Below are 20513 nucleotides of genomic sequence, written 5' to 3' on the forward strand. Positions count from 1 at the left end.
GATGGCACCTGACAACAACAACATGCTCCCTCTTGGCTTTTGAGGGTTTGCTTTGACCACTTATTTGTTGTTGCTATTTTTTCCTTTAAATATGTTCTATCAGCTGCTGGTTGAATCCACTAATGTGAACCCACAGGTACAATGTGTCAACTATATTTACAATGCGTAAAAGAATCTGGTCTTTTAAGGAAACAAGATTTCAATTTGAAGAACATAACTCATTTAAATCTTTTATTTTAAGCTGAAAGGTTTGAGAATTTAATATGTATTTTAGTAAATTAGAATGTTTGAAAAGGTATATATATATATATAACTCATAATTTTGTGTTTATGATTAGCAAGATTTTCTTAGATTGTCAGAAACTTTTACAGTTGTAATTTTGTCTTGTCAAGTATCTTAAATTTCTAAAACAGATTAACTTTGCATATCAAGGTATTTATTCTAAAATCCCTATAAAAGAATTTATTCAACCAAGTTTATAAATTAGTCTGATTGTTTAGAGGGAGTTTTGATTATTGGACTTAGCTCACAACTTCATGGGGGCAGTAGCTTTTGGTGAATGACTTAAGGAGGAAGATTGGGGAAGAGAGGGTCAAGGATAACACTGAAGTTTCATTTTTGTGGATAGTAGTTCCATTTACTGACATAGTGTCAGAAGAGAAAAACGTGGGAAGCTTGAAACAAACAAACAAACACACAAACAAACAAACAACATACATCCCAGTTGCCATCAGATCAGTATGACTCCTGACAAGCGCATGTGGATCAGAGTAGAATGGTGCTTTTCAGGGTTTTCAAGGCTGTGACCTTTCAGACACAGACTTTCAGGCAGAGCACCAGGTTTTTCTTCTGTGGTACCTCTGGGTTTCAGATGCCAACCTTTCTATTAGTGGTCAGGCATTTAACCATTTGCAATTCCCAGGGAAAGGCAAAGGGTATGAATTTTAGGACTGGAAGTCGCCTTAGTAACAGCAACAGCAACATAAAGTATAAAGCCCAGTCCCCCCATTTGCCTTTGGGAAGCTGCACAACAATGAAGATGAATGCTTAGAAGTCAAAATATTATGGCTAGTCTCAAGGTCGCAGGACACAAAGAAGTATTGTTAATTTATTTTACTTTAATGTTGAAATGTTAAGGTTTACTTCAACATTGCTAAAGACCAGCCTCGGATTTTGGCTAAGGTTTTCCCAGAATTATACAAACTTTCACTGAAAATTGCCTGGATGAGCTTATTAGTCATAGGTTGACACTGAGGTTCCAGTTGTTTTCAGGAGTGCAAGCACATGGACAATGGAAGCGGTCAAGAAAGAGTTAGGTGACTTCCTCAATTTTAATCTTCCTTGGAATTTTAGCTTTTCTAGGAAAAAGAAAAACACTTCTTAGTTCTCATTGCAACAAAAAAGAGACTTGGAGACTCTCAATATCTCTTCCAGTCAATAGGGTTTACACTGGTCAGGGTTTACAGAAGGAGCTCTGGTAGTGTAGTGCTTACCAGTTGGTCTGCTAACCTCAAGGACAGCAGTTCGAAACTACCAGCTGGTCTACTGTAGAAAGATGAGGATTTCTGCTTCTGTAGAGATTTATAGCCTCAGAAACCCTATGCAGGGTCACTATGAGTCAGAGCTGATTCCACAGCACACCACCATCACAACCAGATTTTCTAGAAATCACAGTCCTCTTACTTGATGACCCCTTCTACCTTTAATATAAACCACATCAGTCAGAGGTGGACAAGACCTACTGTCCATACCTTTTCATCAAGTGGGCTCTGTTCAAGGAATCAATAGATTACACATTTAGGAATCTCTCTGAAGAATATTTGGAGAAATATTTATTTTTCCTTTCATTTATTCCATAAATGTGGTTAGATAATAGAAAAGGGATGTTATTGTTATTGTTGTTATATGCCGTGGAGTCGGTTCTGACTCATAGTGACCCTGTACAGGGTTTCTGAGGCTGTAAATCTTCACAGGACCAGAAAGCCTCATTTTTCTTTCCATGGAACAGCTAGTAGTTTCAAACTACTGACCTTGTGGTTCGCAGCCTGATTCGTAACCACTACGCTACCAGAGCCCCTAGAAAAGGGATAAGCAACTTTAAAAAATTTCTTTTTTAGCAAGCAGAAAGAATTAATAACTTCAAAGCCTGAAATCCAGGTTACATTAATTGTGAAAAAGTGAATCACGTTAACTGAAGTTTATGCCCTCATTGCATTTGAAAGTTTTCAGATTCTCATTGATCTAAGTGAAAAGTTTATGTGCCTGTAAGGTGAAGTGTGTGGGGAGGTCTTTTGATTGATTAAAAACAAAGCAAAAGATGGTGGTCTGGGTGTATCTAAAATGAAATTCTTGCAAGTTGCACCTAGGTAGAGAATCTGAAAATTGCAGTAAGAAATAATACACACTACAATATTCAATGCAAAACAATGTCCAAACGCAACAACATCCCGTCTTTGTGAACACCATGATTTCACCTTGGCAGTCAGGTACATGGACCATTCTCTAGTGCCAGAGAATGACTACTGGACATGGAACTCTTCTTTATTGACAACAAGAGTCAGTGCATCTTTCTTTACTTATCCTCAGTTTATTTTTCAGGAGATGGGAGGAAGAAAGGACATAACACACAAGTAGAGCAAAGGAAAAGGCACAAAACTGGGCCCCATAATTTTGGCAAGGAAGCTGTGAAATAACCTGCCAATTGAAAAAAAATACTTTCATAAATGTTAAATTTGATACTGAATAATGGTCTCAGTGACACTGAAACCTCCACAATTGTTTCAAAAAAGGAAAACTGCACACACATTTCTTTAGCTTAGTGCCTGGTAGCTGATGAAGGACTGGCCTATATTTTCTGGCTTAAAACACTAAGTCCATGTCTGTCTTAGGTTGTGGCTGACACTGGACTTGTGACCACATTTCTTTCATTCCGCTATATGGAGGAATATGGAAGCCATGTTATAGTTATTTGGGGGGCCATATGATGAGTCCTATATGCTGGTTTTAGCCTCCATCTTCCTAGGTCAGTTTTAGGGTTTACTGCAATATCATCTTTTGTAACTTTGGAGTTTCCATATTAACCATTCACCACTGGATGCCAGTAGAGGACTGTGGTTTAAACTCAAAGAGTTGAAAGTGAACAGTTCTAGATGGCTAGTGAAATAATGTTGCTAAACTCTAAGTTGGCAGTTCAAACCCATTACCGCTCCTTGGAAACACTATACAGGGTTGCTATCAGTTGAATTTGACGCCATGGCACTATACAATAACAGTGAAATAACATTAGCCATTCTTCTGGGAAGAAGAATAAATCTCAACTTCCCAGAATCACTAGAGCCCAGTAATGACCCCAAGTTACATGGATATAACCTGAAAATGTGATCCTTAGTTCCCTATGAGGTAGATGTTATTAACAAGAATTTAGAATGTCACGAATCAGATAATTTAATTAAACTTCAGTTAATCAATAGAAGGGCCAAGTTTTGACCCAAGGTATGCCAATTTCTACTTCTTTTTATTCTCTTCAGCCTTGATGCAGTCCTAGTAGGAGGAATTATGGTTTTCCCCTGGAATTTGATTGCTGTTGTCTTCCTTGCAGTGAGGAGGTAGGGAGAATTATAAAAGAAAATTACTTTCTTTTTGCATAGCAATAATCAGGGATCATGTTGAAATGCAGATTTGATTCAGATATTATATTTCTAACATGTTCTCAAGTAGTATTGAAGTTATGGCTTGGGAAACTGCACTTTGAGAGACAAGTTCCTTGAGTGCACAGTTTGGGTATTGACACAAAGGATCCGTGGACTCTGTGTCTACAAGTCCTGAGATGTTCTTAAGAGTCTCACTCCAAGTAGAATGAAATCAGGAGAACCTGATTAGTGCCCCAGATTAGTGTCAATCAGCTCCTTCATTTCCAATTTTCTATTTGAATATTGCTGTAGGATCAACGTTGGACTGCGAACCACAATGTCAGCAGTTCAACTCACAAGCTGCTCCTTGGAAGCCCTATACAGGCTTGCAATGAGTTGATGGCACTTAACAACAACATTTGAACATAATAGAAGGTCAGTGAAGAAGAGGAAGACCCTCAGTAAGATGGATTGACACAGTAGTGGCAATAGTTGTGAGGATGACGCAGGACCGGAAATGTTTAGTTCTGTTGTACCCGGTGTCGCTATGAGCTGGTTCTGACTCATAGTGACCCCATGTGCAACAGAAAAATGGCACCTAATTTGAACATCAGTGAACCCTGGTGGAACACTGACTACGTGCTCTGTTGCTAGCTTGGTTACTAACCCAAAGGTTGGTGGTTCCAATACACTAGCTGGTCCATGGAAGAAAGATGTGGAAGTCTGTTTACAAGAAGAGTAAAGCCTTGGAAACCTTATGGGGCAGTTCTACTCTGTCAGGGTTGCTATGATTTGGAATCCACTTGGCAATGGGATGGGTGCTTGGCTCCTAGCTGAAAGGTTGGAGGTTCAAGTCCATCTAAAGCAACTTTGAAGAGAGGGCTGGCCATCTGCTTCCCCCAAAATCAGTCATTGAAGACCTTATGGAGCACAGTTCTAGTCTAACACATGCGAGGTTGCCGTGAATATGAGTTGTTGTTGTTGTTATGAAGTGCCGTCGAGTCAGTTCTGACCCATAGCAACCCTGTATAGGGTTTCTGAGGAGCAGCTGGCAAGCTTTAACCACCAATCTTGCAGTTCAAATGGCTTTGCAGTCTGGTGCATTATCCCACAGCACCACACCAAGATTCCTGAATAGGAGTTAATTGTATGGAAATTAGTTTATTTGAACATGGTATTTTTTTGGACAAGCCAACAGGGGCTGCTGAAAGAATTGCAGATCCCTGAGAGGTTACTAGAGTGCTCTCTGAGGACATATCCCAGACTAAGAGCTGGTTTGGTGGGGAGAACAGTCCTTAAAGAGTGATTGAGGAACATGAGGGACTAGCAACTAGAGGATGTGTAATAGATAAAGCTAAAATTCTGTTGAGAAACCTATCCGTGCATCAATAGAATTAGGTCAGAAGATACCATTTGAGATCCTTACTTCTCTCCAGCACTGACCTATGAGGAAACAGGCCTTCAGTCTCATGGTCTACTTTATAGGGAGAAGGGGACAGATCAGGGGTGTTTGCCCCCCTAGGGCTTCTCGTCCCACTAAATTAAGGAGTATAATATTTATTTATTTTATCTTTAGCTATCAAATGCAGAGGTTGCTATCTATGTTGGGGAAAAAACGCTAACAAACCAAATCGATTATCAGAGGGGTGAGTCTATGATAAACATATACGTGTAGGCTTCATTAACATTTATTAAAATGATAATGAATTGTAATTGAGAAAGGCTTACGTTGGACATGTAAAATAATGAATGAGAATTTGACATTTGGCGTTCACCTGCTGAGGTTCAAATACCAAAACTGACATTGGTTAACTATATGGTGCTGGAAAAATTGCTTAGTTTCTTCATCTGACCTGTTTGGACTGTTTGACCTAAGTTTCCTTTTGGATGGGTTTTGTCATTGGAAGTTAGGGTAGGGAGAGAAGGGACACTGACAGGAGATCGGAGGGTAGGAGGAAATAGGAGGTATTGTCCTGGTGTGACACTGCGGGTTAATGTGCTGGACTGCAAAGATGGTTTGAACTGCAAGGTCGGCGGTTCAAGCTCACCAGCCACTCCTCGGAAACCCTATACAGGGTCACTGTGAGTCAAAACCGACAGCAATAACAACATCTGGCTCTTCAGTTATGGTTATAGTTGATTCCACAATGACTGTGGCTTCTGTCAGGCATTCTGGATCCAAACTGCAGTTTCTCCAATGTCTTCTATAACACCATTTCTCTCATTGTTCCTTTAGGCATAGGAGTGTCTGTTAGTTCCTAACGTCCTCAACATTCCTTGTTGGTTCTCTTAATCCTGCCTGCAGCTCTGAAAAGACTTATTTCATTAATTCTCTTTTAAGTCCAGGCTTAGTGTACCTTCTGTTTCTTAAGGGACTCTAAATGACACAGCAGGTAAGAATTTAATTAATGTTCCTCATTTTACAGAGAACGCAGTGCTCTATATAATAAGCACTGGGCTAGGAACCATGAGGTCTGAGGTTCAAGCCTGCTAGTTTCTCTGTGGGAGAAAGATGAGGTTTTCTGATCCTGCAAAGCTTTTGGAGTCCTGGTGTGGTGCTATAGGATAAGCAAGGTTTGTTTGAACCTTAAGATCAGTGGTTCAAACTTACCAGCCACTCCTTGGAAATCCTACACAGGGTTGATATGGGTTGGAACCAACTCGATAGCATTTAACAACAACAAAAACAGTCATCTTACATTCATGATGAGAATGGATTCATATTAATTTTTCTTTTACCAGACACTGGTGCCCTAGAGTCCTGATGCGGCACTGTAGGGTAAGTACTAGACTGCTAACTGCAAGGTCAGTGATTCAAATCCACCAGCTAATCATCAGAAACCTATATAGGTGACTATGAATCAGAACCAACTGGACAGTATGTGTAACAACGATAACAAAAAAGTACATTAAAGTCATGATATGATTTCAGTGGAATTTAACTTGAAAGGGTCAATATTATGTAATTATATTACATTTCAATAACAAACATCAATTGATTCAAACCTGACAGCATGGTCAGGTAAACAATTACAAATATGTGGTTAGCAATGCTGTCTCCATTCTAGATTATGTAATAAGTAATTATTATCAATTCTAGATAACATAGTTGTGTCTGTTAAGTGCCATCAAACTGGTACCAACTCATAATGACCCTGTATAGGATTTCCGAGGAGCGGCTGGTGAGCTTGAACCACCAACCTTGTGGTTCAAAACGACCTTGCAGTCCAGTGCATTAACACACAGTGCCACACCAAGACTTCAAAAAACATAGTAAGCAACTGTTATTGATTCTAGATAATGTAGTAAGAAAAGTCTTTTCCTAAATCTTCTCCAAAAAAATCACATGCTGTGCAAAATGTCCCCCCTCCCCGAACCCCAGTCAAGAGTTGCTTGCTGAATACCTGGAAAACTTCTAGGAGACAAAGAAATATGAAATAAACTAAAAATAAAAATAAAATGAAATTAAAAAAAAAAGAATAAAATTTGACATGCTGTTCCCAAGAAGTTCAAAATCCAATTAGGAAAATAGAACAAACATGAAAAATCCATTACTGCAACATCTTAAACTATAGTGAGATATTCATAGGTCATTAATTTGTCTATCCATTCATAAATTTATTCAACAAATATTTATTGAACACCTACTATGTGCCAAGACACATTAGATACCAAGGTTACAATGATGAGCAAAACCAGATACAAGAGTTAACAGCTCAATGGGAAGAAAGATGGTAGTTACACATTTCTTACGTGTGACTGAGGTCAGTACTATCAAGGAAAAGAAAACAATTGCATAACATATAACAAAGGTAGACTGTGGGTGGGCGTGGGGGCAGGCGAGACATGGAAGACTTTTCTGAGGAAGTAAGTTTTGAGCTAGGAACTGACATTGTTTAGACAAAAAAGTGGAAGAGGAACATCCAGACTGAGGGACATGGTATGTTCCAGGTAAGAAAAAGCTTGTGTTACTGAGGGACATGGCATGTTCCAGGTAAGGAAAAAACTTACATAACTGAGGGACATGGCATATTCTAAGTAAGGAAAGAATCTTTGATAGGAACAAAGTAGGTTGGGGCAGCGGAGAATGGTGCAAGATGAGCCAGAACCATTTAGATAGACAATAAAAAGAATTTGGGTCTTTATCCTACAGACCGGGGAAGTCTTTGAAGCATTTTAAGCAGGGGGTGGCATCATCAGATTTGTATTTTGTAAGAACTGCCTTAGCTGCTTTATGAAAAGGTATCTGAGGGGATGAGGGAGGACGGTTTTAAAGCTATTTCTTTAGTTCATGTGTGAATTGACGCTGTCTTGGCATACAAAGAGAGAAGAGGAATGCTGCAGACAGACATGGAGATACTTTAAAAGTTGGGTAAACAGAATTTTTTGTTATAGATTGGATGTGAGACTTGTGGTGATAGAAACTCTGGAACAAGATTCATTTTCTGTCTTGCACAATTGGATAAAGTGTGGAACTTTCACTGAGGTAGATAATGTTGAAATTGAATCAAGTTGGAATTGGATCAGGAATATTGGTCCTTGACATTATGAATTTGAGATAGCTTTGCAACATTTAAATTTGGAGATTTAGCACAGTTATGTAGGTGAAATGGAATGGAGTTCAGAGGAGAACTGGGGATGAAAAGTTGGGAGTCCTCAATGTTTACGTGGTAATGAAAGCTGGGTCCTTAGATGGTAATTCCTTGTGGAAAAGTATTTAGTGATAAGAGAAGAGCTAAGTAGACCTTATCTAATATGATGTGGTCAGAGAGAGAGGGGAGTCATGAACGTTAGACTGAGAAAGACTGGCCAGAATGGTAGGAAAAAATCTAGGAGAGTGTGCCATTGAAAACCAGAGGAAGAGGTTTTAAGTGTGTATTTCCTTTTTTTTCTTTTTCCCCTTAAAAAGCAACTACTAAACGTCCTATAGAATGAGAGAAAAAAACCCAAACCAACCCTTGTATTTAGTAATTTTGGCAGAATATATTTTTGTTCTCAATTTTTTACTCCTATGCACGTATGCATTTTGACACGTGGTTTGGCAGTTCCAATAGAAGTAAATTGTTGTTGTTAGGTGCCATCAAATCAGTACCAACTCACAGCAACCCTATGCACAACAGAATGAAACAATGCCCAGTCCTGGGCCAACCTCACAGTAGTTGCTACGCCTGAACCCATATCTTCTGTCACTGTGCCAATCCATCTTGTTGAGGGTCGTCCTCTTTTTCTTTGACCCTCCAATTTACCAAACATGTTATCCTTCTCCAGTGACTGGTCCCTCCTGACAACATGTAAATAAACTCCCTATTAATATTGGGTTTGGCATGTGACTTGTCCAGTGGGATGGGAGCGGCAGTAACAGGGTGACAATTCTGAGTCTACACCATAAGAGGTGGAGCTGGTTTCTGCTCCTCTCTGTACAGCTGCCATCATCATGAAAGTACGATACCAAGTTCAATGTCTGATCACATCAATATGAGAGAAAATGAACTGTATGTACATGAATGGTGACAGCCATTTTATTCATAATAGTCCCAAACTGGAAACAGTTCAAATGCCTATCAACTGTTGAATGAATGAGCAAATTATGGTAAATTCTTACAGTGGAATATTAGTCAGCAACAAAAAAAGGATCAAATTGCTAGCATTCAACCAAATGAATTCCATTATGTGAAGTTAAACTTACTAGACAAAAGGGTACACATTCTATTTATATGATGTTCTGGAAAAGAAAAAACTATAAAGGCAGAAATTAGATTAGTAATGACCAGTGGCTGGGGCTAAAACGGTCTGGGAGAACTTCGTGGATGATGAAAATGTTCTTTATCTTGGTTATCTTGACTACACATTTTTCAAGACTCATCAATATGTATTCACAGTCCATTAAAATAATATAGCTATTCACTATAAGTACTTCATATAGTCATCTAGATATGCATTTAGGATGTATATGAATGTATGTCTAGATGATTGTAATGGACTATGTAGAGTTGAGAAAGAAGCCCTTTCTAGAACAGTGTTTTTCAGTCTGTAGCAGTATCATAATCACCTAGAAGATTTGTTTGCCACAGATTGCTGGACCCCAGTCCTGCATTTCTGATTCAGTAGGTCTGAGGTGGGGCCCAAGAATATGTAGTGTAAGAAGTTCTCAGGTGATGTGGATGGTGCTCTTTTGAGGGAACAGTACATAGAGAACCTCTGTCCCTAAAGTTCACAGAATGGTGTGATTTCGCTTTCAAATTTTACCTTGCTGGTTTCATGGAGTGGCTCCTCTTTATTAATTCTAACAAGTGTTTCATAGACCAGCAGTTTAACTCTTTTCAAAATTATTACCACATTTCCCCACAGAACAAGGGAACTCTGGGAGTAGTAAATTGACATGCCTCAGGGAGCGGGAAGAATTGCTATATAGAAGCTGATAGAAAATGAAAAAAGCTTAGAACAAAACTCATTCAGTTGGACTGGCCACTTCCAAGTTGAAGCTGGGCCTGAGTCCCTTCTTTTGGTTGAATTCTTGGATAGGCAGATTTTTTCCTTCTTGGGCTGGTCAGATGGCTGTAAGGAAAGCACTTTGAGGCTTAACTCACTTTGTCTTTGGTTACCTTGATTCTACCCCTAATACATCCTGTGTAGCTTGACCTCAAAGTTCTTCATTCAGGTCCCAAAAATTGAACAGCCTGTTTGGCTCAGTGTTATCTTCTATTTTTATTTTAATCCTATTTTTACTTTGAGTTTTAATTAATTTGTATATGTATGTTGCTATAAATTACCTAGATTGTGTCTTACTGTTTCATAATTCTCCCTTTCCAGACCCAACCCATTCAGCAAAATATCACCTTTCATCAGGCATTCAATTGATTGATTCAATAAGTTATCCTACTGCTAACTACAAGGTCGGTGGGTCAAACCCACCAGCCTCTCTTGGAAACCCCATACAAGGTTGTTATGAGTCGGAACTTACTCAACGGTACTTAACAACAACAACCATCAGTTGAAGGAGCTCTGGTAGCATAGTGGGTTATGAGTTGGGCTGCCAACCAAAAGGTCAGAAGTTTGAATCTACTTGTTGTTCCTCAGGAGAAAGATGAGGCTTTCTGCTCCTGTAAAGATTTACAGGCTTGGAAACCATATACACAGTTACTATGAGTCGGAATGGACTCCATGGCTCACCACCACCACCACCCTACATCTACTGTGATATTTGAGGAATGAGTATTTACGTGTGGTAAAAAGCACAAGTTTAGAATCCCTCCTTGATTTTGTGTTTTGTTTCCCTTTCTGAATTTACTCACTGCCTTTGTGATACCCTTTCAGCTGCCCAGATTCCCCAGGACTGACTATACTTGGACGTTTCAACCCAGGGAGGCCTGAACATTTTGAAACTCTTATCCTCCCCCTGGCTTTTGTTTTGCTATAATTGTCTCACTCTTCACTTTGATTAATCCTGAAAAAGAAGGTATATCAAGGGACAAAGTTTACAAATACATTTTGGGATAAGAAGTATTTAGGTAATATGTTGTTGTTGTTGTCAAGTGCCTTCGAGTCAATTCTGACCCATAGCAACCCTGCATAGTGTTTCCAAGTGGTGAGCTTGAACCACTGACCTTGCAGTTCAAACAGCTTTGCAGTCTGGTGCATTAACCCACAGCGCCATACTAGGACTCCTTAGGTAATATAGTGGGATAGTTTCACTTCAAAGTCAGATGGCCCTGGATTGAAGTTCTAGTCTTAGTAGTTATGTTGTTGCTGTTGTTAAGTGCCATTGAGTTGGCTTGGACTCATAGTTACCCATATATAGGGTGTCCAAAGAGCAGCTGGTGGATTGGAACTTCCAACCTAGTAGTTGAAACTGAACTTGCGATCCAGTGCATTATCCTGTAGTGTCACACCAGGACTCCAGAATTATGTTAAGGCAAGTACATACCTATTTGCTTCAGTTTCTGTAAAACGAAGCTAATGATATGTGCCACATATAGAGTCAGTATGATGTAGTGGTTAGAAGCATGGATTCTGATGCCGAACTGCCTGGGTTTGTATTTTGGCTTCCCATTTACTAGTTATAACACTTAGGGCAAGCTACTTAATCACTCTGTATCTCAGCATTGACTTTACATCTGTAAAATGTGGCTGATAACATTACCTGCCTCACAGATGGTTATATGCTTTTGAGATGTCGCTGACTCATAGCAACCCTCTAGAAGAGAGTAGAGCTGCCCTCTATGGTCTCCTAGCTGTATTTTTTACTAAGACAGATCACCAGGTTTTCTTCCTCCCTGGTAAAGACTGATAGGCTCAAACCTTATAGTTAGTAGGCAAATTCTTAGCCACTTTGCCACCAAAGTTCTTGAATATGAAATAGTAGTCATTCTTATCTGAGATGCCTCAGCATTTGTCTAGCACATTCTAAAACACCAGAATAAAATGAAACCATAAAATGATTTCTGATCTCTAAAAATTCCCACATGGACCCTGTCAAAGTCTAGAATGCAGGATTTTGATACGGTCCTTTTTGGTATATTTTTAATATGCCTCCTTTTGGTATATTTGCAATAAAGAAATGTGCTCAATTATTGTTGTTGTTGTTAAGTGCTGTCGAGTCAGTTCTGACACATAGTGACCCTGTATGGGGTTTCCTAGGCAGTTAATTTTTGTGGGAGCTGAAAACCTCATCTGTCTCCTAAAGAGAGGCTGGTGAGCTTAAACCACTGACCTTGTGGTTCACAGTCCAGTGCTTATCATATAGAACCAGTGCTCAACTATGGACAACAGAAAAATTAGTATTTGACATCTATTTAATAAAGATAAAAAATATATATATAAAGAGAAAAATGAAAGAGGGAGGAAGATATAGTTAAGAAACTAGGGGAGTATGCTGGGAGCAGAACTTGCAGAGTTGTTGAGTGAGTAGAAAACACAAACAGGCAAGCAATGAGCTTAACCTGGGTAGTGGGGGAGACAGGCTTGAAGCAAATTTAAAACGTTGTCAAATAAAGTATGGGAGACGTTAAGATTCAATATAATGAGACAGTGGAATTATATTTTAGTAGGAATTTGTGAGTCTAGAGAAAATCACAATTAATATGTCAGCTTAAAGAGCCTTTTTCAGAGTTAAACATTTTCCCATTGTGCTATTATTAGGAATCAAGTCACTTACTCGTTTTCATTTAATTTTAGATTGTCTGTAAAAGGCAAAGCACATATGAAGAAAAATTAGCAAGAACTCCTGCTTTTCATTGTGATGAACCAGAGGATGTCTTGATTTAAGTAAACGCCCAGTTAAGTACAAATCTCTTATAATTAAGTAAAATATTTGCTCAAGTTAATGAAATGGCATTAGATTAATAGGATAATTCATAAGAATTTTATACAAGTGAGCAACAGCAACAAAAAAAGGCCTGTGCAGATGTGAGTAAAAACAATTTACCAAATAAGTGTATAAATTAATAAATCTGAATGTCATCCTTTAAATGCTTTTCTGGGGTTTTCAGTGAATTTAAGTTTGGATGTCTTTGAGTGTTACTGGTTTTACTTTGTGTAGAATGGTTAATTTTATTTGTCAATATGGTTAGACTACTCTGGATACAGGACCACAGTGGCTCCATACAATAAACACTGGACACTGGACCCTGAACCACAAAGTCAGTGGTTCGAGCCTGCCCGTGACTCTAAGGGGGAAAACATGATGCTTTCTGCTCCCTCGAAGATTTAAAGCCTCAGAAACCAAAACCAACTCCATGCCACTTACCAACAACAACAGTTTGGAAATAGCTAAGAAATTGTTATGCGGGACTGACTCAGTTGGCCTTAAAAGCAGATTACCAACCAGAATCAATTGAAGGCTTTAGCAGAATCCTAGAATATATTCTGTCTCCAGACCATAAACAGACATTTTACCATTATTTGCTCACTCTTCACTCCTCCTGTTTTCTGACCTACATCGAGATCATGAGACACAAGCCTACAGGAATCTCCAGACTGTTGCCTGATCTACAAGATTTTGTACTTGTTAGCACACCTTTCTTTCCTCAGTCTCCTTCTCCATTCCTCCCTCCCTTAATGAGTGAGCCAATTCCTTAAATAAATCTCTCTCTCTTTCTCTACTTATGTATCTGTGGATGTATTTATTATTTATTCACTGGTGCTGTTTCTCTAGATAATCCTGACTAAGACAATAAATCTTATACAGTGAAACTCTTAAAAAGTGAAAAAAGCCGATTCCTCTCAGTGGTGAGTTTTTCAGGGCAGAATATTTACTATGTGGATCTCTCTGCCTTTTATCAAGTTGAACTTTCATGGGTTTCCCAGGCAGTTTTCTAATCTCTCATAGAAAAATCTGCTTTTCTCAGGGTTCAAAATGATTGAAAAGCATGTATTATTTCTTTTTCAATCCCAGCCATGTGTTCAGATTTGAGGTTTAAATTTCTATTCTCTTATTTTCTAGGAAGATTTAGCATTAAACAGCAAGTACATAATCAAAGGAAACCTATATGATTTAACATGAAATGAATGTCTTTAGAGAAACTGTCCTCTCTCATGAATAGAAACGCGAACTGCCAGCACTTGGAGAGTGTTATCTCTGAAAGAAGCTTGAGTTTCCCGTACAACTTCTGCAGGCTTTTTTTTTTAAACGTATATTCTTATGCCCATTTACATGGGAGAAGTTCTTTTTATTGACAAAGATCCAAGCAAGTACAATTAAAATCCATATCTAGGATAAGGGGGGTGGGGGGTGCAGATGTTCTTAATTGGGAATATTAGCATCAGGCAATCCTTTTCTTAAGCATTGGAGTTGGTGAAATTGAGAAACCAGACAGTCTATGAAACAAAAACAAATAAGAAAATCATGTTTAGAGAAAGATTTACCAGAAACTATGACTTTTCCCTGGAGAAACCAAACAAGAAATATTGCGTACACTGTTTCCCAGTTTAGTTTATGAGCTGCTGGAATGAACCACACCCAACCTATCTGATAAGTAATGATAATAAAGAATAGGTATTTTTGTCTTAGAAGCTTCTCATACATTTAAAATAGTCCCCACTTTGACTGGCCCAAGAAAGGGAAACACTCAGCACACCCTGAAATCTGAAAGCCCTTTGGTATTTTCACTTACCTACGGGACATTTTCAGAATTCTTTGGAAAAATTTACTGCCATATTTCAAGCATACAGTTGTCCTATTCTTCTTCCAGATTCTAAGAGAAAAATAAATATAAAGCAGTGCTACATTTTAATCCAGAGTCCTGCTATGACTTCGTAGGGTAAACACTGGACTGCAAGGTTGGTTTGAACTGCAAGGTCAGCAGTTCAAATCTACCAGCCGCTCTTCAGAGGGTTGCTATGAGTGAAACTGACTCAACAGTACTAAAGCAGCAACAACAACAAACATTTTAACGCGTCCTTATTAAAGGAAAGAGTTGTGTAGGAAAATGATTATTCTCAGGTAAAGTGAAGTTGGAGTGAGGTGGTTTGGATTGTGGAGTATATGATTTTAGCATAAGGAAGGTCTAAGGAATTAAAAAACAAACAAACAAATACACACCATATATGAGCTGGTGGATCTGAAAATAAAATTGATAAATTCTCACATTTCAGAAGCTATTATTTGTTGATAGCATTTACTAGAGTTACAGACAGACCAGGTAGCTTGAGTCCAAGGTTGATTCCCTACTAAAGTTACATCAAGATATCTAAAAAACATCTGTTGGTTCATTGAGTTTAGGAAACAAAACAGGTTACAGAAAACACTTTCTTGAGAACCTTGTATTTGGGGAAAAAAAAAAAAAGTTGAATGCGGGAGAGGATCCAGGGCTAATGACTCTGGGCGACATCTACATTTTGTTGAACCACCAGCTAGTAGGGCTTTCATTACTGTAAGAAATTAATAGCAAAAGTCACACCAGTGATTAAAGTTAATATTTATCATGTACTTATTATGTACCAGGGACTATGCTGAGCAGGTAATGTGGGCCATTTTATAGATTGATTTCATAAAAACCTTATGCTAAAAGAAGTAGTATTTCCTCACCTTCACATGAGGAATTTGAAGCTTAGCTAGTTTAAATAATTTGCCTAAGATTGCATAACATTTAATTTATACTAGACCAGGATTCAAATAAATGTTATTTGACTCCAGAACTAACACTTTTAGCCACTGCTCTACATGGGCAGGAATCCCTGTGTGGTGCTATAGGATAAGCACTGGACTGCTAACCACAAGGTTGGTGGTTTAATCCCTATATAGGGCTGCTATGAGTCAGAACCGACTCCACGGCACGTAACCACCGCCATCTGGGCATAACCTTAGTTAGTATGAATCTCTAGCCATGGTGTTGTGTTTTACCTGCATTGGAAGCTGGTATCAAACTGGGAAACTCAATCCTAACGAGTGACGACCTTGAGCAAAACATAATTTCTTGGTGTTTTCCATTTTTTTAGCAATAAAATAACAAATGTGAGAGCCCTTCCATCTAGCTTTGAATCTCTACCCTTGTGATTTTATAGAAGACAGGGGTCATAGAATAGTTGGGGTCTTGAGCAGAACCTTCCTGTTTGATCTCTGGCATCATGATGGGAAAACAGATTTCTCATGATCTAGATTCACAATATTTTCACCCCTGACTGCTGCTGGTTTTTTTCTTTGTCTGGTGAAAATTCAGAAATACACAATATTGAATCAAAGAACCAACTCAACAGCTCTTAACAACACAACTACCAACAACATATCAAACGAAATATTTTTTACTTTAATATTCTGAAGTTAAATAAAATAGGGTATGTTATCTCTCTTGGTTGAGAGGGGAGTGATTAGACTGATGAGAGAGAAAATACAATCCAAAGACTGGATCCCCAGGGGCTTTACATACAGTGTCTCCTTTGATGATCTGTGGAAAATTCTAGAATAGAAATATCCACATATGCCTCCAGGAGCATCAAAAAGGAAGGGCCATACTATTTCAATTCAAGCAAATAGCTATTACATTTCTTATAGTCACTTATGCCCTCTTAGCTTAATCTCTTACCAATTGCTGTTGTGAAGTGCCGTTGAGTTGGTTCTGACTCATAGCAACCCTGTATAGGGTCTCCAAGGAATGGCTGGTGAGCTTGAATTGCTAACCTTTCAGTTCAAACTGAATCTTGCAGTCTACTGCATACGTCTACAGCACCACACCAGGATGCCAATCTCTAACCAATATTGGGTCGAAATTGGTAAAGCTTAAAGCTAAAGATTCATAAAGTAATTATTCAGACCAACTGCTGTTCTGGATACTTAGCTTTTGCTTTTTAATTTGTTGGTAAACAAAGTATCTGCTATTGCTACCAATTAGAATTTGGTGGGTTAGAGAAGAGGCTTTGGAATAGGAAAACATAGGGGTTGGGTACACTTCAGGCAGTTCTTTGATGCCTCTAAATCTCAATTTTTGTATCAGAATAAGGACAACAGCAATAGCTCTCCCTTCCTATGGTGTTGAAAGAATAAAACAAGTGAGTGCAGGAGGCCCACTTAGCTTAGCGGCTGCAGCAAAGTAAGTACTCAATGAACATTATCTTTGAGCCAGATATGGATTCCTTGGCATGCACATCTAATAACAGCAACAATGTTGTTATTAGATTAAGCATTTTAAACACCACTCAAAACAAGTCATTTTGACACTGTTGAGTAAGAATGCTGCATGACTACATGTGGTCTGATTTTTTATTGGAGAAAGGAATATATAACCAAAACCAAACCCACTGCCACTGAGTTGATTCCAAATCACAGCAAATCTCTATCAGACTTCTGAGACTATAAATCTTTACAGGAACAGACGGCCTCATCTTTCTCCTCCAAAGCAGCAGGTGGGTTTGAAGTGCTGACCTTGCAGGTAGCAGTACTGAGGTACTCTACAGTGCTAAAGCTACCAGGGTTCTCTCTCTCCTCCTCTTTCTAGTTATTTCTTCCAAAAAATTGGTGGAAGCAATTCCATTGTTTCATGAACTTTTTGAAATTCCCTCAAGCCCCCATTTCACCCCCACCTGTGTGTGTGTGTGTGTTTGTGTTTTTTTTTCTTGCAACTTACACGATTTCTACATTTGGGCAACCACTGCCAGCAGGGAAGATTTGCAGCTGCTGAATTTGCTGCAGGGGGACAAACGCTGAGGTCTCTTGGATGCACTTACACTTAAAGTGCGTGTAATTGGCCTCCAGAAAACCTGTAAACAGAATCACTTACTTTAGTCCTTTTGTTAGATAATTCATAACTAGAACTTAATTAACTACTCTTTCATATTTTGCATTTGAAGATTTTCAAATTTAAAGTTTAAATTAGCTTAAAAATTAAGAAAGATAAAGTCCTTACGCTCACCATATGCTTTTAGCTTAGTGTGCATTTCTGCTTGTCTTGGCTTGATTGTTTTTGAGCTTTTTTTCTATCAAAATCTTAAACATAAAATTAGCTTCTTAAAAACAAAGTGTCTATTGAAGTTGTGGCAGCATTTATATTGATAATTCAAAGGGCTATCGATAAACAAAGTTTAAAGATTGCCACTGTGGTGACTTACAACTGAGTTATAATTAATGCAAAATAAAATAAACCGACCTTCGCTTGCACGCAACATAAAAACCAAGAATACAAACTGGTTAGAGTCCAGGGAGCAATAACAGGATGAAACAGCATTCTCCTTGTTACCATACTTTTCTGTCTTTCTATTTGGGGAAATGTCACAAAAGACCCTTTATTGATTTTGTTTAATAAGTTGATTCTCCAGCACAATTGTGGAGTGTGATCCAACAAAAACCAATAACAACAACAAAAAATTCAAAACTATTTCCATTCAACAATAAAAGCCACTAATACTAGAAACCTACATAAATAACCCATCTCTGACATTTTAATGAGCACCAAGTTTATTTAGCATGTATTGAAACCTCTTTATCCCCGGTGTCTACTTTGTGCCTGACATATATTTACAAATAAAGGATATAACTTTCAAGGTGTTTACAATTTAGTGAAGGAAACAAGAAGACAAAATACTATGGGAGGTTATATTGAACCTAAAATCTAAGCTGCACGCTGGAACAGAGGATTTAACTAACAGCTTCCTTTTCCAGGAGTGATGGAAAAGCTTCAAGAAGGGAGAAAGAAACTAGGGTTTTAAAGAATAAAAATAACATGTGAATCAAAATGAAACTTGAACAAAATGATCCTGCACTTTAAAAACAAATTTGTTCTCTCAAACATGAGTGGAACATTTCATTCTGTATATGCGTACAATTCTTATAAAAACTTACGACTTCAAAAAGATACTTATCTTCTTACACAAAGGATAGCCTTTTCATCTATTCTGGAAGGTCTTTTTCTCTGAAGAATGCATGTAAATTTGTATCCCTGGCACACTTACAATGGTTTACGTCAAAGCTGATCATATGGAATTATGTTGAGAACATTCCAGGCAGCAGACCAGTTGAGGTCAATAACCCTTAAACCCCAAAAAAGTTTGGTCAAAAGAGATATGTAAAGAATTAGGTATAAAAGGAGCTCAATCTAAAAAAGGCCAGGGATATACAAACCAATGATAAGTATATGAACATTGGATTTTCAGCATCTCTTCCTTCCACAAATAGGTATCTTAACAACATGAATGCTTCTGGCTTCTAAGAGTTAAATTCCCTTACTTCTAAAAAGCACTTTACTTTTAGAAATCTAGGATTAGCTGAGAACTTTTTACCACTTTAGTCATATTCTTTCCCCACTCCCATTTTTTTGTAATTGAAAAAAATGTATATGTATAAAGAAATGGCTGAAGACCATTTCTGTTCAAAGGACAATGAAAAGGTAAATCAGTTCTTACCCTGGATTGAAGGCATGTTAATGGCCAGCACCAGCAGAAGCAGAGATGTGGAAGTGAATTTCATTTTGCCTGGAGGTGGAGTTCAGACTTCAGCTCTAGGATCAAAGTGTGGGTTCTTAGCCCTAGAGAGTCCTATTTATTTACATCAATAAGGGCCCTCCCACTGCCTTTGTCTCCAGTAGGTCAGCAGTATCATCATTTGTAAAAGCCCCCAAATATTGCTGAGCTTGCTGTTTTTTGGACTGCCTCTTACAAACTATGAATTTGCTACAAAGCACTATTAGTATTATAAAAGATTTCTTGAATCTGTAGACTATAAATGCCAGGGATGCTGCAGGAAGTTGGAGTTGGGGAGAGAGAGAAACGGTATCAGTTTGGAGGCGCCAAGACACTGTAGAATCACTAGGAGTGATTTTGGCTTCTATTTCTTCTTTCTTGAAGGGTCAGCAGACTATCTCAACGGTGTTTGAATGAAATTAGGGACTGCATCAAGCTCTACCCAAGCTCCCTGCAGTTTTATTGTTGGTGTTGTGTACTGTCCAGTTGGTTCTCCCGGTGTACGGTTTCCAAGAAGCAATTGGTGGCTTTAAACTGTGGACCTTGCAGTTTACAGTCCAGTGCTTATCCTACAGTGTCTAGTCTTTGGTAAAAGTTCATTAAACATTTGCAGATCTAATTAATAACTCCTTATTTATAGATTCTTATGTGGATTGTTGTTGCTGTTAAGTGCGATTGGGTCAGCTCAGAATCATATAGCTACCCTGTAAAGAGTTTTGGAGACTTTAAATCTTTGGGGAAGCAGAAAGTTTCATCTTTCTCTTGCAGAGCCGTTGGAGGGCTGGAACTGTGGACCTTGTGATTCGCAGTCCAGTGCTAACCTGTGGAGCCCCCATGCTCCCTTATGTGTATTAGATTACTGTGTTTTCTACCAAACTTTCCCACTTCTTACTTTAGCATGTGAAAAATATGATTACTTGTAAGTGAGGGCAGACACACAAGAACACCCAAACATGCAGATAGTAGCCATTTGACCTAGCCTCGATGGCTTGATAATC

General features: G+C 38.4%; 1 protein-coding gene across 1 annotated transcript; it reads right to left on the reverse strand.

The window, feature by feature from the left end:
• Positions 1 to 11052: 11052 nt before the first annotated feature.
• On the reverse strand, positions 11053 to 19522 carry LOC102811310 (c-X-C motif chemokine 13-like). Its single transcript, XM_006872903.1, has 4 exons — positions 19459 to 19522; positions 17688 to 17820; positions 14742 to 14822; positions 11053 to 11074 (listed from the first exon to the last, which is right to left on the reverse strand). Exons 1-4 carry the CDS (start codon positions 19520 to 19522, stop codon positions 11053 to 11055), a joined length of 300 nt encoding a protein of 99 aa, XP_006872965.1.
• Between the last annotated feature and the right edge of the window lie 991 nt (positions 19523 to 20513).

Source organism: Chrysochloris asiatica, unplaced genomic scaffold (assembly GCF_000296735.1).
Source record: "Chrysochloris asiatica unplaced genomic scaffold, ChrAsi1.0 scaffold00214, whole genome shotgun sequence".
Classification (NCBI taxonomy): Eukaryota; Metazoa; Chordata; class Mammalia; order Afrosoricida; family Chrysochloridae; genus Chrysochloris; species Chrysochloris asiatica.